General features: G+C 41.4%; 1 protein-coding gene across 1 annotated transcript in view; it reads right to left on the bottom strand.

Moving 5' to 3' along the window:
* Nucleotides 1-2,272: 2,272 nt before the first annotated feature.
* Nucleotides 2,273-21,164, bottom strand: part of asz1 (ankyrin repeat, SAM and basic leucine zipper domain containing 1) — a 35,732-nt gene continuing 16,840 nt past the window's right edge. The window contains exons 8-13 of the mRNA XM_053319469.1: nt 20,396-20,468; nt 19,774-19,830; nt 19,186-19,298; nt 11,349-11,454; nt 10,391-10,504; nt 2,273-2,440 (exon numbers count right to left, since the gene is read on the bottom strand). Coding sequence (XP_053175444.1) covers nt 2,273-2,440; nt 10,391-10,504; nt 11,349-11,454; nt 19,186-19,298; nt 19,774-19,830; nt 20,396-20,468 — 631 coding nt within the window. The remainder of the gene's footprint in view (nt 2,441-10,390; nt 10,505-11,348; nt 11,455-19,185; nt 19,299-19,773; nt 19,831-20,395; nt 20,469-21,164) is intronic.

The following is a 21,164-nucleotide window of genomic DNA, read 5'->3' as shown; positions in this document are numbered from 1 at the left end:
TCCCAGGGAATTTAATTCAGCATTTTATACATTCGGGAACTTTCCCGCTCATTAAAGGCCTAAATCTTCTTAATAAAATTGTCTTGAAACCAAGTGTCATACCCAGCTGTCACTATGGTGCCAAATATTTCTGACTGCAAAACTATGACGCATTCTTTTACAGTGTTATACAAACCACCACTCAGTCTAACTAACAAGTCAGGAATGGCGGATGAAAAAAAAAAAAAAAAGGAAAAGGAAAATTACGCACCGATTCTCCCAAAGCGGCACCTAAAGGTGATGTGTCCATTTCAATTGGATTATCTATCACAGTCTTTTTGAAGTCTCTCGGGGAAATCTGTACCACTGTCACACAGCATTTCCTCCATCTTTGATCTGGCTTAGGTGAATCTGGAGGTCCGGAGACCCTGACCAGATGAGATTAATGGGCAAATTGGATTTTTTCCCATGATCCCCGTGGAAGAAAACCATAAAACAACAAGGAGATTTAGAGCGCTCTCTCTGCTCTTCTCAGCCCATTAAACACGACTTTGTTTTTGCAGCAGCAGTAGTTGTAATAAGCCTGTAATATAAATCCAATTTAATTGGAGTTATTTGTTCACTGCTTTACCAAAGCGCATTAAAGGCTGGTCACTGTATTTAACTACATGATTTATGAAAACACTGACTTAAGTTCACCTGCCCGGCTCCTAAAATCAGGCAGGATTACAGTAATGTTTGTAAAGGATGTAAAATGAAGAGTACAGCAAGTCACTTTTGCTAAACTTCAACGATAACTGCCAACAATAAAGCCTTTTCTGGCCATTTCTGTCTGATTTCAAAGCTTTTTTTTCTGAATTTGAGTGATTTAATAGCTAAAATGATGAGTGGTTGGATAATATAACATTCAAGAAGGTCAAAGCACCTAAAGAAAAAGAAAAAATTACCGTTTTCCTGAATTTTTCTTAACCCTCTTGTTGTCCTCGAGTCAAGGAAGGAAGGGAGGGAGGAAGAAGGAAGGAAGGAGGGAAGGAAGGGAGGGAGAAAGGCAGAAGGAAGGAGGGAGGAAGAAAAGGAGGGAAGAAAGAAGAAAGGAGGGAGGAAGGAAAGAAAGAGAGAAGGAGGGAAGGAGGAAGGAAAGAAGGAAGGAAGGAAAGGAGGCAGGAAAGAAGCAAGCAAGGGAGGGAGGAAAGAAGGAACAGTCAAAACAGACGGGGTCAATTTGACCCAGGAGGACGACACGACAGTTAAAGAGTTCAACATTTTGGGAAATTGTTCTTCTTTTCTTCAACTGTTAAATGGAAAGAAAAAGAAAATCAATAATCACCTGAAGAGCTAAGAGGTGATTAACGCAGCTTAGTTTAAAGACTGGAAATAAGGCAGAAAAGCTAGCCTGGCTCTCTCTAGTAAAAACTCAGACATAACAAAACAATCTCTAACTTTGTTAAATTGATGCACAAACAGAAATGAAAGTTTAGTGGTTTTACAAGCCGAGCGCTTCTGTGCCGAGTCAGCAGCCACAGAGCAGGTTGATGGATTTAGACATCGAAACAAGCACAGTGGAACCAGACCAGAAAAGCTCACTGTGAAGACATTATCTACTGTAAGGAGGGAGCAACACCAGACTGTTGCTTTTGTCAAGAAATAATGTGTTTGTGTTTGGATTAAACAGGGTACGACATGTTCATTTGTGTTGTTCAACGTGCCTCTTATAGGTGGATTTTGGGACAGTGGAAAAATCCAGCTCTCCCCCACCCAATACACACACACACACACACACACACACACACACACACACACACACACACACACACACACACACACACACACACACACACACACACACACACACACACACACACACACACACACACACACACACACACACACACACACACACACACACACACACACACAGGTGATTGATCCATCTTCTCTTCCATTGTTCGAAAAGAAAGTTTTAACTAATCCTTCAAGGCCTGAAAATGTTCCTTCATCATCATCTAGATAAGAACCTGATTTTCACAGGCAAAAAAAAATAAAAAAATTCAATCTTTGTTTCAATGTGCTTCTCAAAAGAAACTTTAATTTTCACTTAAACTCTTAAAATATATAAAACAACTTTAAAAAATAAAAAAAAATCAAGAACAACACAACTCAAAACAATAACAGAGCAAAGCGGAAATAAAACTGATCCGTCTTCTCAAACACAATCAATCTTTTTTACTAATCAAACTAATCACTAATCAACTTAAACATCAACGAGCATCTAAATCTGTCCTGTGATGATTGATCAGCTGAGCATCCGCAGGTAAACCTTCCCGCTGGCGGCTTTGTAGAGCAGGAAGAGGACTGTGGCTCCGACCGTGCTCAGTGCAAGTCTCGCAAGGGACCGCATCCTCCCGTTGCCGTGGCTACCGGGAAGTTGAGGAAGTTGACAGCAATCTGTGGCCGCGTCCATCTGAGGGAGGAGGAGGGAAGAGGAGGAGGAGGAGAGATTCACGTGGGAAAACCAACACACACGAAACATGAAAACACACCAAACAGCGTGGGTGGATCGCCTGTGACCTCGAGCAGGAAGTAGAAGGGTTGCAGGTCTTTTTTTTTTTTTTTTTTTTTACTTTAATCCAGTCTGGATTATGGCAAATTACTGGTCAGACAGTTTTAGGCCACTTAAAGCTTGACTGGATGGGAAATATCGGCTCAGTTACTCGTGGGCAGGAATCAAACAAAGAGATCGGCTTATTTTGAGGGTGAGGGCACGTCTGGTCCCATCACACCACCACAGCATGAGTCGCCAACCTGAGTCACCGAAAACTTCCTGTGCCAAATCCTCACAGATTCATCAGCCGAGTGCAGAGACTGGGTTCGTGGTCATGGTCAAGTCACAGAGGAATAATGACACAGAGTCACAGTGAATCCGTGTCATATGGGAAAGTTCGCGGATACTAAATGTTACAACTCTCTTCTGGTAAATACGACTTGGGAACTTGGAAGTTTGGCAACGGACCCAGATTGCTAACTTCCTGAAATCTGAAAAATCACAGACGAGGAAATGCTTAGTGAGTGTTGGGAAGCGTTATTTCCCACAGGACATGAAGGCAGCAAAAAAAGACTGGTTTAAATCTGTGTCATCATATTAATTGAACATTCCTTAACTCTTACATATTGTTCATATTCTACAACCTTGCACTATTTTTCTGAGTCAATTTTGACCCGGTCGAAGAATCCCCCTCATAAAAAGTGTCTATGCCAAATGAACCACAGATCTGCTTAGAAAGCATCAATAGCTAATCTGACTAATCAGGAAATGTGTTATTAAACCTTGATTAATGTTTCAGAGAGCAGAGAGAGTGTATTATTTAGCTACTATCTCACAGTATCATGTCCTATTTTACCGAAGACATGAAGGAAGGGAGGAAGAAGGAAGGAAGGAAAGGAAAGAAGGAAGGAAAGGAGGGAGGGAGGAAGGAAGGAAAGGAGGGATGAAAGAAGGAAAGAGGGAAGGGAGGAAAGGAAAGAAGGAAGGTAGGAGGGAGGGAGGAAAGAAGGAGGGAGGGAGAGATAAAGAAAAAGGAAGGAAGGAAGGAAGGAAAGAAAGAAGGACAGAGGAAAGAAGGAAGGTAATGGGGAGGAAAGAAAGAGACAAGGAAGGAGGGAGGAAGGACAGAAGGAAGGAAGAAAGGGGGAAGGAGGGAAGGAGGGAGGCAGGAAGGAAGGACAGAAGGAAGGAAGGAAGAAAGGGGGATGGAGGAAAGAAAGAAGAAAGGGAGGGAGGGAGGAGAGAAGGAAGGAAGAAAGGGGGAAGGAGGGAAGGAAAGAAGGATAGAAGGAAAGAAGGAACAGACGGGGTCAATTTGACCCGGGAGGACGACAGGAAGGTTAAATGTGTTATTTAAAAGTGAAACTAACAAGAACTTTATGGAGCTGTGGCATTTATTGTAGAACCATTAGAGCCATCAGTCTTCACTGCTACATCATAAAAAGAAATCCTCATAACTACTATCTTATTAAAACTACTAACTATTCATTTAACTACAACACATGTCAGGATACGGGTCAAATATGACCTGGAAAATTTGTAGCACCTTTACAGAAGTATAACATTTTAAGATATTTTAATTTTGTGGATTTTGGGCCAGTTTAGTTAAAACCATGAAATTTCAGAATAAAAGACATTTGGGTTTTTACAGCTCTGAAATATCAAAACGGGTCAAATTTGAGCCAAGCAGTATGTAAGGGTTAATATCTTTATTTTAATTTTCTGCAAACTTCTATTCATTCATTGTTCTTTTTTCTTTAATTTACCTACCTAATTGGCTCCTTGGCTGTAGCTTTGGCTTTATCGTACAGAAAGTGATTTTAATCTGCTATGTTCCTGAATTTATGTGGAAGCTTTCTTTCTTAGCACTTTGTTAAAACCATAGTATCAGGTAGGAGTCAGACAGCAACAGCAAAATGATCTTAAAGCTATTTTAAATTTGCCATTTTGGTGCCACCTGGTGGTAGAAAGAAAAAGCCAATGAGTGTTTTTTTCTTATTAAAATCATATAAAAATGTTGCATATAGAAGCTTTAAGACCAGAATACAGAATAATATAACATGAGTGTGATTCATTATTAAACAATAATCAAAGTCTCCCTTCCTTCCTCCCTCCCTCCTACCTTTTACCTTCCTCCCTCCTTCCTTCCTGCCTTCCTTCCTTCCTGCCTGCCTTCCTTCCCCCCTCCCTCCCTCCTTCCTCCCTTCATCCCCCTTCCTTCCTGCCTGCCTTCCTCCCCCCCCCCTACCTTCCTTCCTCCCTTCCTTCCTTCCTTCTTCCTTCCTTCCTTCCTGCCTGCCTTCCTTCCCCCCTCCCTCCCTCCTACCTTCCTCCCTTCACCCCCCCACCTTCCTTCCTTCCTCCCTCCCTTCTTCCCTCCTTCCTTCCTTCCTGCCTGCCTTCCTTCCCTCCTCCCTCCCTCCCTCCTACTTTCCACCCTTCATCCCCCTTCCTTCCTGCCTGCCCCCCCCCCACACACCTTCCTTCCTTCCTTCCTCCCTCCCTCCCTCCTTTCCTCCCTTCTTCCTTTAACTGGAGGACAACAGGAGGGTTAAGATAGCACTCCCTGAGCCATAAGAGGTGCAAGACTACAAAAAGTGAAGTTGAAAAGTAACATTTTAGGATCTTGAATGACACAAATATCCCAGAGAATTGATCAGTACCTTTAACTCAATGATTACTGAACACCAAGGGCTGAAAGTGATGCTACAACTGAGCCACCAGCATCGCAACTTCTTCTCAAGCCAATGACATGAATGAAAGAAAAAAAAAAAGAAAAAAGAAAAAAAAGGAATCTGTATCATCAGGTGTTCTGCGGTAACCAGCTCCATGGTTCATTTGTGCTTTGGGGAATTACAGTACGCACTGTTGCATTAAATGACACAGAGTTAGAGTCCTGCATGAGGGAAACCAGTATGTTCACAAACCTGACAGAACAGTCGCAGTCAAACATTCAACAGGAGGTCGGGGTTTTAGTACATTTACATTCCAGGAAGTAGATCAGGGGTTTTTAAACTTCATCAGCCAAGTCATCACATGAAATTTTTATTTGGTTGATCGACTCTTACCCCTATGCTGCTGCAGCTCTTAATGTTACCGAGGGGAGTTTAAAAAAAAAAAAAAGTTACATTAATGGGTTTTTTTTGGCCTCCTTGGAGCAGAGAGCTGAAAATCACACACCTCAGACACAGTATATGCTTATTACTTTTTTATTATTAGTGTGGGGGGTAGGGGGGTCATTAATTTATTATGACATAACTGTTTGTCAACAGCTGCCTATTTAAAACATAAAGCAACATTAATAGGATTAATTTGGAGATGTGTTTTGTGCACTTGATGTAGAGCTAGGCGATATGGACAAAATGAATATATTATAATATTTTAGACCAAACACCTCGATATCGATATTGCAACAATATCATAGAGATGGCTGTTGATGCTTTAACAAAATATTTACACAATGAAATGTTTGATAAATAATCATCAGTAATGTGGACATAATGACAAAGTGGGTAAAAGGTAGAAAACAGAACAGCTAGAACAATCTCGGAGCCCGTGGTGGCATGTGAGGCCAGGAGATACGCGTCTGGATGTGTCAATAAACGTCTGTATCACAACACTGGAGGATTTCCGCTCAATGATAAACCGGGCTGTGGTAGAGACGTTCGGAAATGACATCATCCAGATCAGAGGTTAGTAGGTCAACCTACAGACCCCGGATGTTGATAACATGCCACCACGGGCTCGGAGGGGAACAGCACTAACGTATCATAACTAAATATTGGTGAAATGAACTAGTTTCATGGCAGATAATGTGTTATATAGAGGCTGTGCTTCGGTGCCCCGTGTACTCGCATTATATGAATATACGCAGCGCAACACTGGAGCTAATTTCGTCTGAACGACTCCAAATGACACCAAAGTTGTCTGGGTGAGTAAATGATCGTATTTTATGCTACAAATAAGGTCCAGGTTGTAAAAAACGGTAATTATCCTTGAAGTTAAGAAAATAATATATTTTACTGTAACGCAGATTTAAAACAAGGAAAATACAACTCTGATGACATATTGCGATATCTAGTCTCATATCACGATATCGATATCAATATATTGCCCAGCCCTTACCTGATGGCTGTAATGTAATCCAATAACATTCACCTATAAGCTACATATTTCACTTTCTTCACCAAATAGTCACGTACTTTGTCTGTCTGCAGTTTAGTGCTGATACTGATGTTTTATTAGAGCTTCTTTATCTGAAAACAGCTGGAAACAGGCTTGATATGAGAGCGCTAGGACTGAACCATTATTAATATAAAAAACTAAGACCAGCTAGAGCTTTAAACTACATAATTTGACTCAAATCACATTCGCTGTCCATCTTCCAGCTACTTCCCTTTGGTAGGTGACAGAGGATAATTCAGTCACACACTACGAGACTGAAAAACAGCTTCTTTCACCAAAGCTGTTAAACTAATGAACACGGCCTGATCCCCCTCATCCCACACACACTCTCACTTGTGTAATAATATAAAAATGTGCCTTAAATTGTTTACATATGGTCTTCTGTTACAACAAGCATTACTACTGTCTGCTGTGTTTCATTTTATTGGCCTTATAGATTATCAAAGTTTTTATTTATGTCTTAAATTGTTTTTAATTGTTTTTAATTGCCTTAAATGTTCTTATGGCTCAGGGAGTGCGGTCTTAACCCTCCTGTTGTCCTCCAGTTAAGGAAGAACGGAGAAAGGAGGAAGAAGGAAGGAAAGGAGGAAGGAAGGGGGATGAAGGAAGGAAAGAAGGAAGGAAGGAAGGAAAGAAGGACGGAAGGCAGGCAGGCAGGCAGGAAGGAAGGCAGGCAGGCAGGAAGGAAGGGGGATGAAGGAAGGAAGGAAGGAAGGAAGGAAGGAAGGAAGGAAGGAAGGACGGAAGGCAGGCAGGCAGGCAGGAAGGAAGGGGGATGAAGGAAGGAAGGAAGGAAGGCAGGCAGGCAGGAAGGAAGGGGGATGAAGGAAGGAAAGAAGGAAGGGAGGAAGGAAAAGAAGGAAGGGAGAGAGAGGAAAGAAAAGAAGGAAGGAAGAGAGAGGAAGACAGTCTGATATAATGATAATAAAGCTAAACTTAAGATCCATTATGTTAAAACTTTAGCTTATAACATTCATCATAAGTCAATCAATCTTTATTTATATAGCGGCAAATTACAACAGAAGTCGGCACTTTTCACATAGAGCAGATCTAGACCGTACTCTTATATTTAGTTTAAAGAGACCCAACATTCCCCTATGAGCAAGCACTTTGTCACAGCGGCAAGTAAAAACTCCCCTTTAACAGGAAGACACCTCAAAACCTCAAGCAGCGACAAATATGTGAGATTTTGAATTTAAACAGACCAATTGAACCACAGCAACTAATTTTCGGGTACTGTATCGTTAACGGATTTAGGGAAAAATAGTGTGTTTATGCTCAGGGTTCTTTTATTGATTGCACATAAAATGATCACCGTAAATTGGCTTAAGCCCCATCCGCCCACACTGGACGAGTGGTCTCAAAGGCTTAAGGATATAAATTGCATGGAACACATAACGGCAAAGCTTCGACTCCAGACGGACTTGTATCTTGAAAAATGGTCATCTGTTATAATGTATTTGGAAAGGTGAGAATACTAATGACTAATTAGACCAACAAAGAATATTCCTTCACCTCTTTGCTATTTGATTGTCCTTGTATTTTGTATTTTGTCAGTTTGATACCAATATGAGTATTGATACTTGTCATAATGTGTGAGACTCTGTCAAGGAACTTGTTCTAATAAATGTTCAAAAAAAAAAAAAAAAAAAAAAAAAAAAAAAACCCCAAGCAGAACCGACTTTCTAAAAATCGCACTGCAACTTATTAGTTTTCATTTTCCTCCAACTTCACCAGTTTCTAAAAGTCGACACTAGATGGCAGTGATGAACTGATCCACATTATTTGCTCTGGTTTAAAAGTTGCTTCTAATACTTTTCTTCTAGTTTATTGCAAGAAAATAAATAAAATAAAGTTTGTTTTCAAAGCAGGGCAATAATCCAGCGATGTGTGTTGGGCAGCTTTCATAGTGAGAGCTTCAGTGAGTACAGTGACATAGTTTGTGTTTCTATAGATACAGCTGTCTGAGTGTGTATATGTGTGAAGACCCTCCTCGCTGGGCTGAGAGCCAGTGGGTCCAAATGGGCTCCGTTGGCCGTCAGATTCCTGTTTGACACAGCTGAGGACCCCCCCCCACCCACCCACCCACACACACACACACACACACACACACACATACATACCTAACACCATCAACACACTCCACCTCTATCCACTGCTAACCTACCCCCTTTTTTCTTACCCCATACTCCCGCCTCTTACCCATCAGCCCTTTCTCTCCCCTCTTCTTAAACTCCCTCACCCTGCCAACCTGCGTCCTCTCCACGCTTTTCCTCCTCCCCTTCCCATCAGCCCCCTCATCCCTCCGCCTCATCGTCTGTGTGCTGACAGGTCCATGTCACAGCGGTGCTGACTTATGGGCTGTGAGGATTCTGCCCTGTCAGGAAAGACTCTCTCCTCTTGGAATACAAATGCAACCACACACACCAACACACACACACACACACACACACACACACACACACTGGGTCAGGTGCACACATGCAAGCACCCTCGCACATACCTGTTGGAGCTCGTCAAAATTCATATGCACTTACGCTGAGAACACACACACTATGTTCTATTCATGTTGCTTTTGTAGTGCGAGGAAAGCTCTCGGAGTAACAGCCAGCAACGTAGGAAAGGAATTTGGATCGACTTGCATGAAGCATTCATGTGTTTCAGCTCATCACTGATATATTAGTATGAGTAACAATTTTGACAGATGCAAATATAAATCATAGATTAATGTTTCTCTTATTTCAAAGCTACTTTTTAGTTATAGTTGTTTTTAATTTCCATCTAGTTTTACTGTTAAAGTTCTTATATGCTGTAACTCATTATTGATAATATTGTTTTTATTCTTCAGCTCTAAAATATCCTGCCTTATTACATATAGTCCCCAATTTCAATTATCTTTTTTTTTTCAGTTAGTTATTCAGCAAAAATGCTCAAAAGTTTCTGATTCACTCTACAAATAAATGAAACTTGAACTTAATTTTCTAGCTTTTCAGATGTGACAGTTTGCCTGACATTTTTTTCTGCTTTATAGCTTTGTAAAATAAATGTATAAAATATATATATATATATATATATATATAACATTTTTTTTTTTTTAAATAACAGACAACACTGACAGTGAGAACAACTAATTCGATATCTGGCCAATTTCGAAGGGAATATTTTATAATCATCTATTATGACATTGTAAATACTAAACAATTAATAAAACCAACAAATTAACATCAAATACAATTTATTTAATTAATGTATGTTATAAGATAATAGAAATAATATAGTTGCAGCCCTCAACATTTTTTACTTAGTCATGATGAGTCTTTTCCTGCTTCATGGAGGAAAAACTCTGATTAAATTATAGATTTTCTGAATTGCTAACGTACATCAACGTGCTGCCAGCGTATGACATTTGGTACTTGCCTTATCACACAGAGAATGAATAGGAATCAATAGGAATGAAGTTACACAATACGGTGCTTTCAATGGCTCACCAAATAAAAGTTAAAATTAAAGTTAGCTCATTTTAGTAACGTTAGTAAGTAACGTTACTGTAATCTCACTTTCATCATATAAGTAACAGCAACCAAAAAGCAAAGGTACTCAGTTTGCATCACAGGTCAGCTTTGTGATCTGGTCAGGCGGAGGAAGTACGAGCTCAGCAATGTGTGTGTGTGTGTGTGTAATGACCTGGCATAGCAGACTGCGGAGGCAGCTGACTTCCTTCTGTAGGTCTTTGGTGTGAACCAGCAGCTGGTTGCAGACACCCTGGGCTTCCTTCTTCGGATCTAGTGAGAAGACCAGCTACATGGACAAGAAATACAAAGAAGAAGAAAGACAAACATTAAGAGATCATGTGACATGAAGGGACATGGCCTAAAAACTGTATTTGAATGTAGTTTTTTTTTTATAGACTATTATAAGTTAAGTTTTTTTTTTTATTTACCTGCTCTAAGAATCAACCCTACTTTGCATGTTGCTCCACCTGAAACAGTGTCTCTACAGTAACATGCTTTTATTATAAGTTTGATGACTTCCATAATTCAATATGATGATTTGTATATCGTTTAATGTATGTGACTAGGGCCTTATGATTCCCGCGATCAAGGAATAGTGGACGGATTAAAACGGAATTTAGTTTTAACGCGTAATATCGTGGAATTTGACATAATTTGACTGAAATGCTGTTTTCGTGTGGAAGAGGAACATATGTCTGGGGAAAACTGCACGGAGGGAAGCAAATCTGGGTGGCATAACAAGCCCCCTCCACACACTGAGCCCATTCCTTCATGCCTTCAAAACAACGTAAGCATGGCGAAGCGGCTGAACACGGCTCTGTCTTCGTCTGCGAAAAAACTTGGAAAACTCGAGACTAACCCCTCAGTACAGAGCCGAGCAGTTCCCGAAGGACTTCTATGTGTCAGGTGAACTGTTGTTTTTGTTAGTAAAATAAGAGTAAAAGGTAAAAAAACCAGGATTCACAAAAATTAAAACGGAAAAAAACGGAATTTGGGAAAAAATAAAACAGATTTTATAGGGCCCTATGAGACTGATGAATAGTACCACTAGTTCCTAAATGTAAACAAGCTAGCATGAACTGGCAGCCTATGTGTCGACACCTAACTGGCAACCCCTAGACAACATATACCTGAGAGGCTTGGCGTGGAAAACGGCTGATGACATCCTGAATAGTTTCTGTGAGGTAACAGCACTGCTGCATCACACTGATCAGGAAGTTCTGCAGCTCCTCACTCCTGCAATACGCAAGAAAAAAATAAGAATAATTAAAATAGATATGAGATTATGTTTCGCTTAGAAAACATTTACAAACTGATGAGAAATTCAATCTACAACAATTTTAATACTCAAAAATTGTTTAAAGCATCTGCCGAGGAACTGTTCAGTCCAGCTTCATAAATTTGAGGATATGTTGATTTAGTGATTGAAATGTTGGTTGACAAAACAAGCGATTTAAAGATGGCATATTGTGCTCCGTAAAGCATGTTTTACTACGACATCTCAAGCAGTGACAAATTAAACTTCAAAACTGACGAGTAGGGTTGGGCAATTAATCGAAAAAATAATCGAAACCGGCATTTAGAAACTCTAATCGACTTAATCTTGCTCATGTCAATTAATGGTAGTGTTCACTGTTGCCATGACAGCAAAGGTTGCATATCTTTAAGGAATTTGAAAACTTGTCTCCAGTGATCATTTTAACCCAAACCATGATCTTTACATAGTTCTAATCAAGTAAACAAGACATTAACCACAGCGTCACGAGTCTCGAGTCAAGGGAGAAAGGGAGGAAGGGAGGAAGGGAGGGAGGGAAGGAAGGGAGGAAAGGAAAGAAGGAAGGAAGGAAGGAAGGAAGGAAAGGAGGGAGGATGGAAGGAAGAAGGGAGGAAAGGAAAGAAGGAAGGGAGGAAGGTAGGGGGAGGAAACAAAGAAAGAAGGAAGGGAGGAAGATGGAAGGAAGGAAGGAAGGAAGAAGGAAGGAAAGGAAGGAGGGAGGGAGGGAAGGAAGAAAGGAAAAGTGGAAGGGAGGAAGGAAGGAAAGAAGGACAGAGGAAATTAGGAAGAGAGGAAGGTAGGGGGGAAGAAAGAGAGAAGGATGAAGGAAGGAAGGAAGGAAGGAAGACAGGAAGGAAGGAAGGAAGGAAGGAAGGAACAGTCAAAACACATGAGGTCAATTTGACCTGGGAGGACGACACGAAGGTTAAAACATCTTTATTTTCACTCCCTAAAGATACTCATGTGTGAGGGCAGCAGTGTAAAATACTAAACTAAAGAAACCGTCGAGGGTGGAGATAATCGTTCATTAATCGTAATCGAGGTTAAAAGTTCAATCAATCGTGATTTTGATTTTTGCCATAATCGCCCAGCCCTACTGATGAAATACACAAAAGTGATGCATTGCTCATGTGTCAAGTTTCTTCAGGCATAAAAGTGGTGGGAACTTTAAAAAAAAACAACAAAAGATCAATTGGGTTTTTGCTTTTAAAGAGAAGCCAAAGAAGATGACCATATCACAAAAACCAAGCCAAGGCTAGAGGAAGATGCCCGGCAATGACAGCGTAGACAGATTGATAGTTTGGACCAAACTTTGTGTTAACATTCTCCGAGCATTTCCTTGAAGATCACCTCACTAAACTTCATAGAAAACAGAGCAGGTGGCCAAGTCTTCTCCCACCTCCATCCCCAAGCTAACCCATGCTGTCATCCCTCCCTGAAAACATCCACCTTAAATGATAAGTTATTTATATTCATCAACCTCTCCGTTCCCCTCTTCCCATCTCCTGGCCCTGTGGGATATTGATAGCTCTTATCTTAATGGTACATTTCCCTTGGTGAAGGGACTGGGCAGCCAGGCCTCCTCACACTCTGTCAGAGGGGCGAGTAAACAGTGTCAGTCAGCCTGTGCTGCACCCTCACCTCCCTTCTCCCTGCTGTTAGTTTATCTAAGGAGCAGAGAGTGATGATAGGCCCCCGATGGGAAGATTGTTGAAGGGGATTGTAGATGGAAACAACGATGTATGTTATGTGGGAATGTTGGTGGAAGATGAATGTGTGCCACTCTTTTTTTTTTTTTTTTTAAACTTAATTTATCCCAGAAAAGTAAATTGGGCAGAACTTCCCTTTTTCCTGCTTTACCCTGGCTTGCATTGAAAGTGTCTTGCTCATTCTCTGCACACATTTTTACCACGAATTGAGGGATTCAGACCTGCAATATTTCACACATCTCACTTCTTCAATGTCCTTTGAGATAGCATTAACCCTCCTGTTGTCCTCGAGTCAAGGAAGTAAGGGAGGAAGAAGGAAGGAAGGGAAGGGAGGAAGGAAGGAAGGAGGGAGGGAAGGAATGATGGAAGGGAGGACGAAAGAAGGAAAGGAGGAAAGGAGGAAGGAAGGAAAGACAGAAGAACGGAAGGAAGGAAGAAAGGAAGGAAGGAAGGAATAGATGATGGAAGGAAGGAAGGAAGGAAGGAAGGAAGAAGGGAGGAAGAAAGAAGGAAAGGAGGAAGGAAGGAAAGACGCAAAGACGGAAGGATGGTAAGAAATAACGAAGGAAGGAAGGAAAGATGGAAGGAAGGAAGAAAGAAGCAAGGAAAGGAGGAAAGCAAAGAAGGAAGGTAGAGGGGAGGAAAGGAGAGAACAGTCAGAACAGACGGGGTCAATTTGACCCGGGAGGACGACACAAAGGTTAAGCCACAAACGGCTAATAGAAAGACCTGTTTCAACTCAAGACACCAAAATGTCAGTTGATTGCCTGCTACTCAACAATAGACCATAATTTTTTTACCTGTTGCCCGGTGATGGTGACAATACAACTTCTCTAATACTAATGAACTCTTATAACTCAAAATCCCACTTTGAAAGTATTGTTTGTTCCTGAGAAGCAGAGAGGAGAAGCACAGACCACCCCTGTGGCCTTATAGGTGCAGTCCAGTGAAACCACCATTGAAACAAATCATACTGTCATATGTGCCTGGAGATTATACACAATACCTCCCAGGCACTAAAAACACACACTTGCACATAATTCATAATTCATACTTTCCATTTTTCCTTGTACTAGTTTTATAAATTCTTCTGTTGATGCGTTGTTGATTTTGTCCTTTTGTTTTCTGTCTCTATGTGAACCCTGGCTGTAAAACAAATGTCCACTTAGATAAAGATAACCTGTTACTAGGGCTGGGCAATTAATCGAAAAATAATCAAAACAGACATTTAGAAACTCTAATCAACTTAATCTTGCTCATGTCAATTAATTGTGGTCTTCACTGTTACCATGACAGCAAAGGTTGCATATCTTTAAGGAATTTAAAAACTTGTCTCCAGTGATCATTTTAACCCAAACCATGATCTTTACATAGTTCTAATCAAGTAAACTAGACTATCATAGACTGTATAAAAGAAATGGACGTAACATCCGTGACGTCACCCATTCATTTGTGGACTTCTGCTCGGAAGCCAATAGTTTCGGCAGCGCCATCTTGAAAGTTTCAGGTGCATGCTGGGAAAAATACAGATTCTACTTATATGGGCATGAGGCGGGACCATGGGTGGAGAGGGAAGGTTGCTATGGTTGCGAGGGCTGGATCTCGAGGACATTGGGCAATCAACCTGTCAATCACGACGTAGCCACGCCCTAATGCATACCCTCCTTTATCGTCAAATATAAAATCAGGGAGGCCAAAATGTCCCAAATGAACATCATACTGCATTGAAGAAGGCTTTAAACTAGCGATTGAGACCATAAACACATTTTGAAAACGTTTACTGAGGTTAGAAATCAAGTGAGAAGTTGGTGAATTGTCCATTGACTTGTATTGAGACGGAAGTCCTTTTGACACCAAAACGGTCGCCCCCTGGTGGCCTTTCGATAGATTGCAGTTCTAAGTTACTTCCGCGTTGGCCTCATTTCAGAGGACCGGAACTCCCCGCCTGGCAGCTATAAGACCCAGAGGAAGCTTTGCCCATCTCTCTGGTGGAGTTCATGGAGGTGGGTGAAAAAACTCTTTGCTGGGATAAAGCGTGTCAGTTGTGATTAGATTCACCCTGAGATGATAAAAAGCCTGGATGTCAGCGGGTGTTCTTGGTGCTGCTCTCCAGTGTCTCGTGGAGAATGCGGCCCTTTGACTATAAGACTGGAGATCAGTCATTCTGGAGGACATACTCCAATTATCAGAGTATCACACTGCTCAGCGTCCCGTGTAAAGGCTTTCGCTAAAAAAAAGGAACCTCAGTGTGAACAGAATCCACGTTGCTCCTTTTTGGACCAGCTCCTCGTTCTCACAAGGACTCAGGATTAGTTATGGAAGTTTGCTAATCAAGTCTATATGGGCAGTATAACCAGTGAGAATTGTTTGCATTCTTACTCATAAATTGGCCTTTTTTTGACTAATTGCCCAGCCCTACCATCGACTGTCCATAATATCACCGCTCAAGTTCAGTAGTTTTCCTCCCACACGGAGAACAAACTTCCCTTTCTCTGCCTCCTCTGTTGTCTGACGGTTTGCCAGAATGTCAAAACCGAGAGTAGTATTTCATCACCTCCCCGAACTCACCTGAAGGCTCAGTCTTTTCCTTTAGCTTCACCAATGGTCTCTTGGGTTTATAACCTGACTTTCTTGCCAGAAATCCAAGCAGCTCTCTCTTTAATGAAGGCTTCGGAAATGGATTTTGGTGCCCTGAGCTTCAATAAGAAAATGCAGCAGCTCCATTTTATTTCTTAGGGTGTGATCAGTCTCCACAGGTACAGGCCGAACCATTGGGGGGCTTTTTTCGTGAGCTGGCAGAGCTTGAATTGTTTTTAAGTGGTATTGTTGGAGCCAAATGCTTGATTTATGTTTCGATTAATATTAATTTTTTTCTTCTGGTTTACTATTATTATTTATCTGATTTATTGAGATATTAGCATGAAATATTCTGATTTGAATTATGAGTTGAGTTGATAATTGACGCCATTTCTCACCTCCGCCTCCTCTTTATGGACAGGTGACTGCAGCACCTGTGATATATTGGTGTTGGCTATTGGGGCTGGGGTGGCTCTCGGTTTGCAGGCACGCAGCCATACAGTTTTATGGCGCTTTTCCACTACACAGTTCCAGCACGACTCGGCTCGACTTGGGTTTTTTTGTGTTTCCACTCGGGATAGTACCTGGTACCTGGTACTTTTTTAGTACCTGCTCTGCCGAGGTTCCAAGCGAGCCGAGCCGATACTAAATGTGACGTCATCAGACTGCCGGCCACTGATCGGTCAGAAGAGTTGTCGCTGGAAGAGTCATGAGCCGTCCCACACAAGAATCAAACCCAGCATTTTTAAATACCGGCAACAGCGTTACAACCATAAGGCTCAATGTTCTTGCTTTGTGTGTGACAGAAAGCCACATACAGCAGCAAGTACACCACCGCCTCCATGTCCTCCATTGTTTATGTGTTTGTGTCGCGTATAAAACAAAGTCACGGCAGTTTCGCAGAGCCGTGCTATGACGACCCCGCCCACGTTGAGGAGGTACTTCTTTGTAATGGAAAAGGCCGTTCCTGGAACCGAGCTGAGTCGAGCGGTTTTGTTTGAACATATTGAAAAAAGAACAAATGACCGGATTTGATCTGTCTGTCAATCCAAGCTGCGGTAAGAACCCTGAAACATATAAGTTTGTGGAAATAAAATGTCTTGAACAAGAGGAGAGAAGTGTTGGATTTTATGCTCACTATGGAACGCGTTAGACATGGATGCATGTGAACCGAGAGAAACAAGCTAATCCTTTATAAGAAAAGATCGCGCTTATAGGTATGAATAAGTTCAACCAAGGATTTAATACAGCAACATGTACATGAGCACAAGTAAAGTAACATTTATTACTTCCGGTCCCCAACATGACAAGACAAATTTTCTACTAATTTTCGTTTTCTTTTTTTTTTTTAAAGAGTGAAATAGGGGTTGTGAAGGAGCTCTTCAGGAGGTCTTCCATCCCTTCCCCTCGCTCTATTGGACTGTCTCTGATCTGGCAAAGCGAGGGCGGGTGTGTAACTGGCGAGCCCGGTCCCGCTGAGGATTCATTAAGTGATGGGGTGCGGTGCGACGGCTCTGTTTGGCCCCTGCCGTTGGCTCTCTTTAGCTCATTGCAACCTCCCATCGCCTCTCACCTTACAAATCATTACAGCTCCGCTTAAACCATTAGGGCCTGGCTCAAGGCTCTGCTGTGGGGGTTGGGGGTGGGAGGGGGGCTGGGATAAGGAGCTCGGACAGTGAGATGCTCATAGGGCTGATGGACGACTTCCAGTGGGGGAGGACAGACGGAGCATTACGGGGAGATGGAGGAGGGCTGGATGTGGGGGAGGGTTTAAGGTGTGTGGCTGACAAGTGTTTAAATTTCTGCTACTACAACGTCAACTTTGTTTCTGACTTTGTGTTGTGAAATACTTTTTTTTTTTTTTTAGCGACTGACAGTTGGTCAGACATTCTTTGTAAAGTGAAACAAACTCAAGATTTTCAAATAGCGTAAACGTTAAGGAACCTTTTTATCACAGACACCCACCACCTACGAGGATATTTCATATGTTTGGACAGAAGTGTAGATAGCAAAGTTGAAGTGCATAGACTCACTTGTACTTTGTATGTCATCTAACCACGTCTGAATGATTTAAAGCAAACCGTCACAGAGAGGAACCAGAGACACAAAAATTGTACAAATAGGTGCAGCCTTAACCTTTAACACCTTAAATTGTGTTGCATTTGGCTACAAATACAAAGTACAGCCTAACAGATATATCGGTCAGCTGATTCACCTTTCACAGATATATTTGTATCACCATATATGTTGTCTGGTATGTGCCTATTTTTTAAATTTTTTTTTTATATACCCAGAATTTTATGTTAAATCCTTTTTCTCAACTGAAGTTTAAAATATGCATTTCTTTGTGTTCTCTGAGCTTTTTTTATTCATAGCTAATTATAATTATTAAAGTCCCACCAGTGTTTAGTGTTTCAGTGTACTGGTATCATTTTATTGTTAAAGTAATATATGCCTCATGCCTTCATTACATATGTTTGTCACAAGTGTTTGATTTTGTGTTTGACCACATTTGATTTATTGATATCAGAATTTGCTCCTTAACCTTCGTGTCGTCCTCCCGGGTCAAATTGACCCCGTCTGTTTTGACTGTTCCTTCTTTCTTTCCTTCCTTCTCTCTTTTTTGCCTTCCTCTCTCTTTCTTTCCTTCCTACCTTCCTTCCTTCCTTTTTCCCTCCCTGCCTCCTTCCTTCTTTCCTCCCTCCCTCCCTTTTTTCCCTCCCTGCCTCCTTCCTTCTTTCCTCCCTCCCTCCCTCTTTCCTTCCTTTCCTCCTACCTTCCATCCCTTTTCTTCCTTCCTTCCTTCTTTCCATTCCTACCTTCCTTCCTTCTTTCTTTCCTCCCTTCCTTCCTCCCTCCCTCCCTTTCCTCCTCCCTCCCTCCCTCCCTCCTAACTTCCTTCCTTCCTTTCCTTCTTTCCATTCCTCCCTTCCTTCTTCCTTCCTTCCTCCCTCCCTCCCTACTTTCCTCCCTTCTTCCTTCCTCCTTTCCTTCCTTAACTGGAGGACAACAGGAGAGTTAATACTGGTACCGGCTCCTAAAATCTAGGATTTGACCCTAACCCAAAGTAACGGTGGTAGTTGTATGAGGAGTGAAATAAGAGAGCCGGAGGAAGAGGCTCAAAATCTGACAACTTTCTCACTTTCCCACACAAATAAATCAATGTGTAAAGTGGGTGTAGTTGTCAAATTATTAGTTTTGGATAGTTGCAAAATATCTTGGATGCAGCCCCTCCAATTCCAACACTGGAGATGTTTTAACACACAGTTTGACAATCCATCAAGCACTTCATCTAAAGCATATGGACACCGTGACTCACTATTTTCCTTGAATTCTCTTTGTGGACCTTTCCGCTGTCTACACAGATGTTACGTGCCTGAGCTTTAAGATTTGTGTTACCCCTACCCAATTTCTGCTTCTCCCAATTGGCTGATTGTAGTCAGGTCCACTTTGTCCAGGTGCATCTGCTGCACGGCACTCAGCACCTTCTGCTGTTCCACCGGGTCTGTGATACCAGTCTGACAGATAGAAAACAAATGGTTATAGTTGCGTTGACCCAAATCTCTTGCTTTAATGATATATGTTCAGAAAAATTAGATATATTCTTAAGTTGCTTTCTCAAAAGATTATCTGAGGCTTTGTTATGCTTTCATTGAGTTTTAGGTAATCACTGAACCATTAAATCAAAGTGACATTTCATATAAGTGATACTATACAACATAAAATATGTTTAGTGTCTTGAATTTCCTGAGTTACTGTAAACGCAACATGCCTATATAAATGATGACCCAAATGTGAGCCACATGTACTGAATACGCTATACTTAATTTCATCTATTTGCCTCTTCTGACACATTAGACGTCTATCAATCCTAAAAATGATCTTACAGTTATCAGGGTTTCGTATCAGTTTAATCTATTTTCTCTTTTTCTCTCTACTGAGACTGTGGCCGTGTGCAAAAAAAAAAGACAGATGTTAAAGTCAATCCTCTACCTTCTCCAGGTCCTCCTTCTCCATGGTCAACAGGTAGTTCCAGCTGATGTCATTTTCCTGTGTGTGTGTGTGTGTGTGTGTGTGTGTGTGTGTGAAAAACCAGGTCAAAAAAGAAGAAAACATCACTCAGCATTTACCAAATCAAAACTTCTACGGCTGCTTCTGACCCCACCACCTAAGAACAGATGTACCTGCATGAGGCTCTACCACACAGAGACAACGATCTACCTGCACCTGTCAAACCCCGTCTGCATATATCAGATAGGGTCTAAAACTTGAGCTGACCCTCGGTTTAATTCAGGCTCAAGTCAATCCAGCACACTACATCCATTATGAAGTATCAAGTAAAATATGTAAACTGCACATCATGACATGATGCCAAGCATGAAAATGTCATTCTTCGAATAATACAGCTGTGCTCAACACATTTGGGATCATTATATGTCACCCATAGATCTAATAACTGCATTTTATTGTGTGTAACAGCAAGCTATCTCTTCTCTCTATCTTGGCATCAGGGAGATAAGAGAGCAGGAATTAACGACTGGCACTGTTACATACAAAAATATACTTATTTGACAAAGAAATACACTGAAGTCTTATTCAAAACATGCATACTTACAGTCATGATGTCAGCAAGGTAGCCGAGATCGAGGCCGTGCAGGAGGAGCTCGAGGTCATCCAGTTTGGTTGCACTGAGGAGGGCAGAGAGTTCACCTCCAAGACTTAAAACTATTAACTATTCACTCATTTTATAGTATCAGCTGTGTATTAATTTACATTTTTTTTAATATAGTGCATCATGTTATGAAAGAAGGGCTACTACTGAAGTGTCCTTGAGCAATGAACTACTTCCCTTTCAGCTCCAATTTTCCTTTTATTTAACCTTTGACCTCCTTGCAGAAGGGGCTTGGTAAAAGGAGAGACATCTCTTTCTCCTTCGGGGATTAAGTGGGTGTAACTCGAGTGTCATTGAGTTCAGACACATCACAGTAACCGCAGTCTACACAGAGCTTCAGCTTGATCGTTAACATGGCAAAAATTTATGAATGAGCCTCTCTTCTCACACGTTCAAAATATGTGAAATGCTTAACTGGGGTTTTAATGTCTTTGTAGCAGACATGTGAGAAACACAGCTAAAAATGTTTACAGGCTTACAGGCTGTGATTTCTGGTGCCAGACATGCTACAAAAAAATGTTTTTGGCCGATCATGATTGTCCAGCTGTGCCTGAATGGACTAAACAATCACGCAAGAGGTTTATTATTGTTTATGTCTGGTTGAAGGACGGTTCAACAACACCTGCTGCACATGCACCAGTTCACAGAGAATCCAACAGGGGGCGACAAGCACACAAGTAGAAGTGACTGGTCTTACTTCTGAGGCAGCAGA

Source organism: Scomber japonicus, chromosome 5 (genome assembly GCF_027409825.1).
Source record: "Scomber japonicus isolate fScoJap1 chromosome 5, fScoJap1.pri, whole genome shotgun sequence".
Taxonomy (NCBI): Eukaryota; Metazoa; Chordata; class Actinopteri; order Scombriformes; family Scombridae; genus Scomber; species Scomber japonicus.
This window is presented reverse-complemented; position numbering and strand designations above follow the sequence as displayed.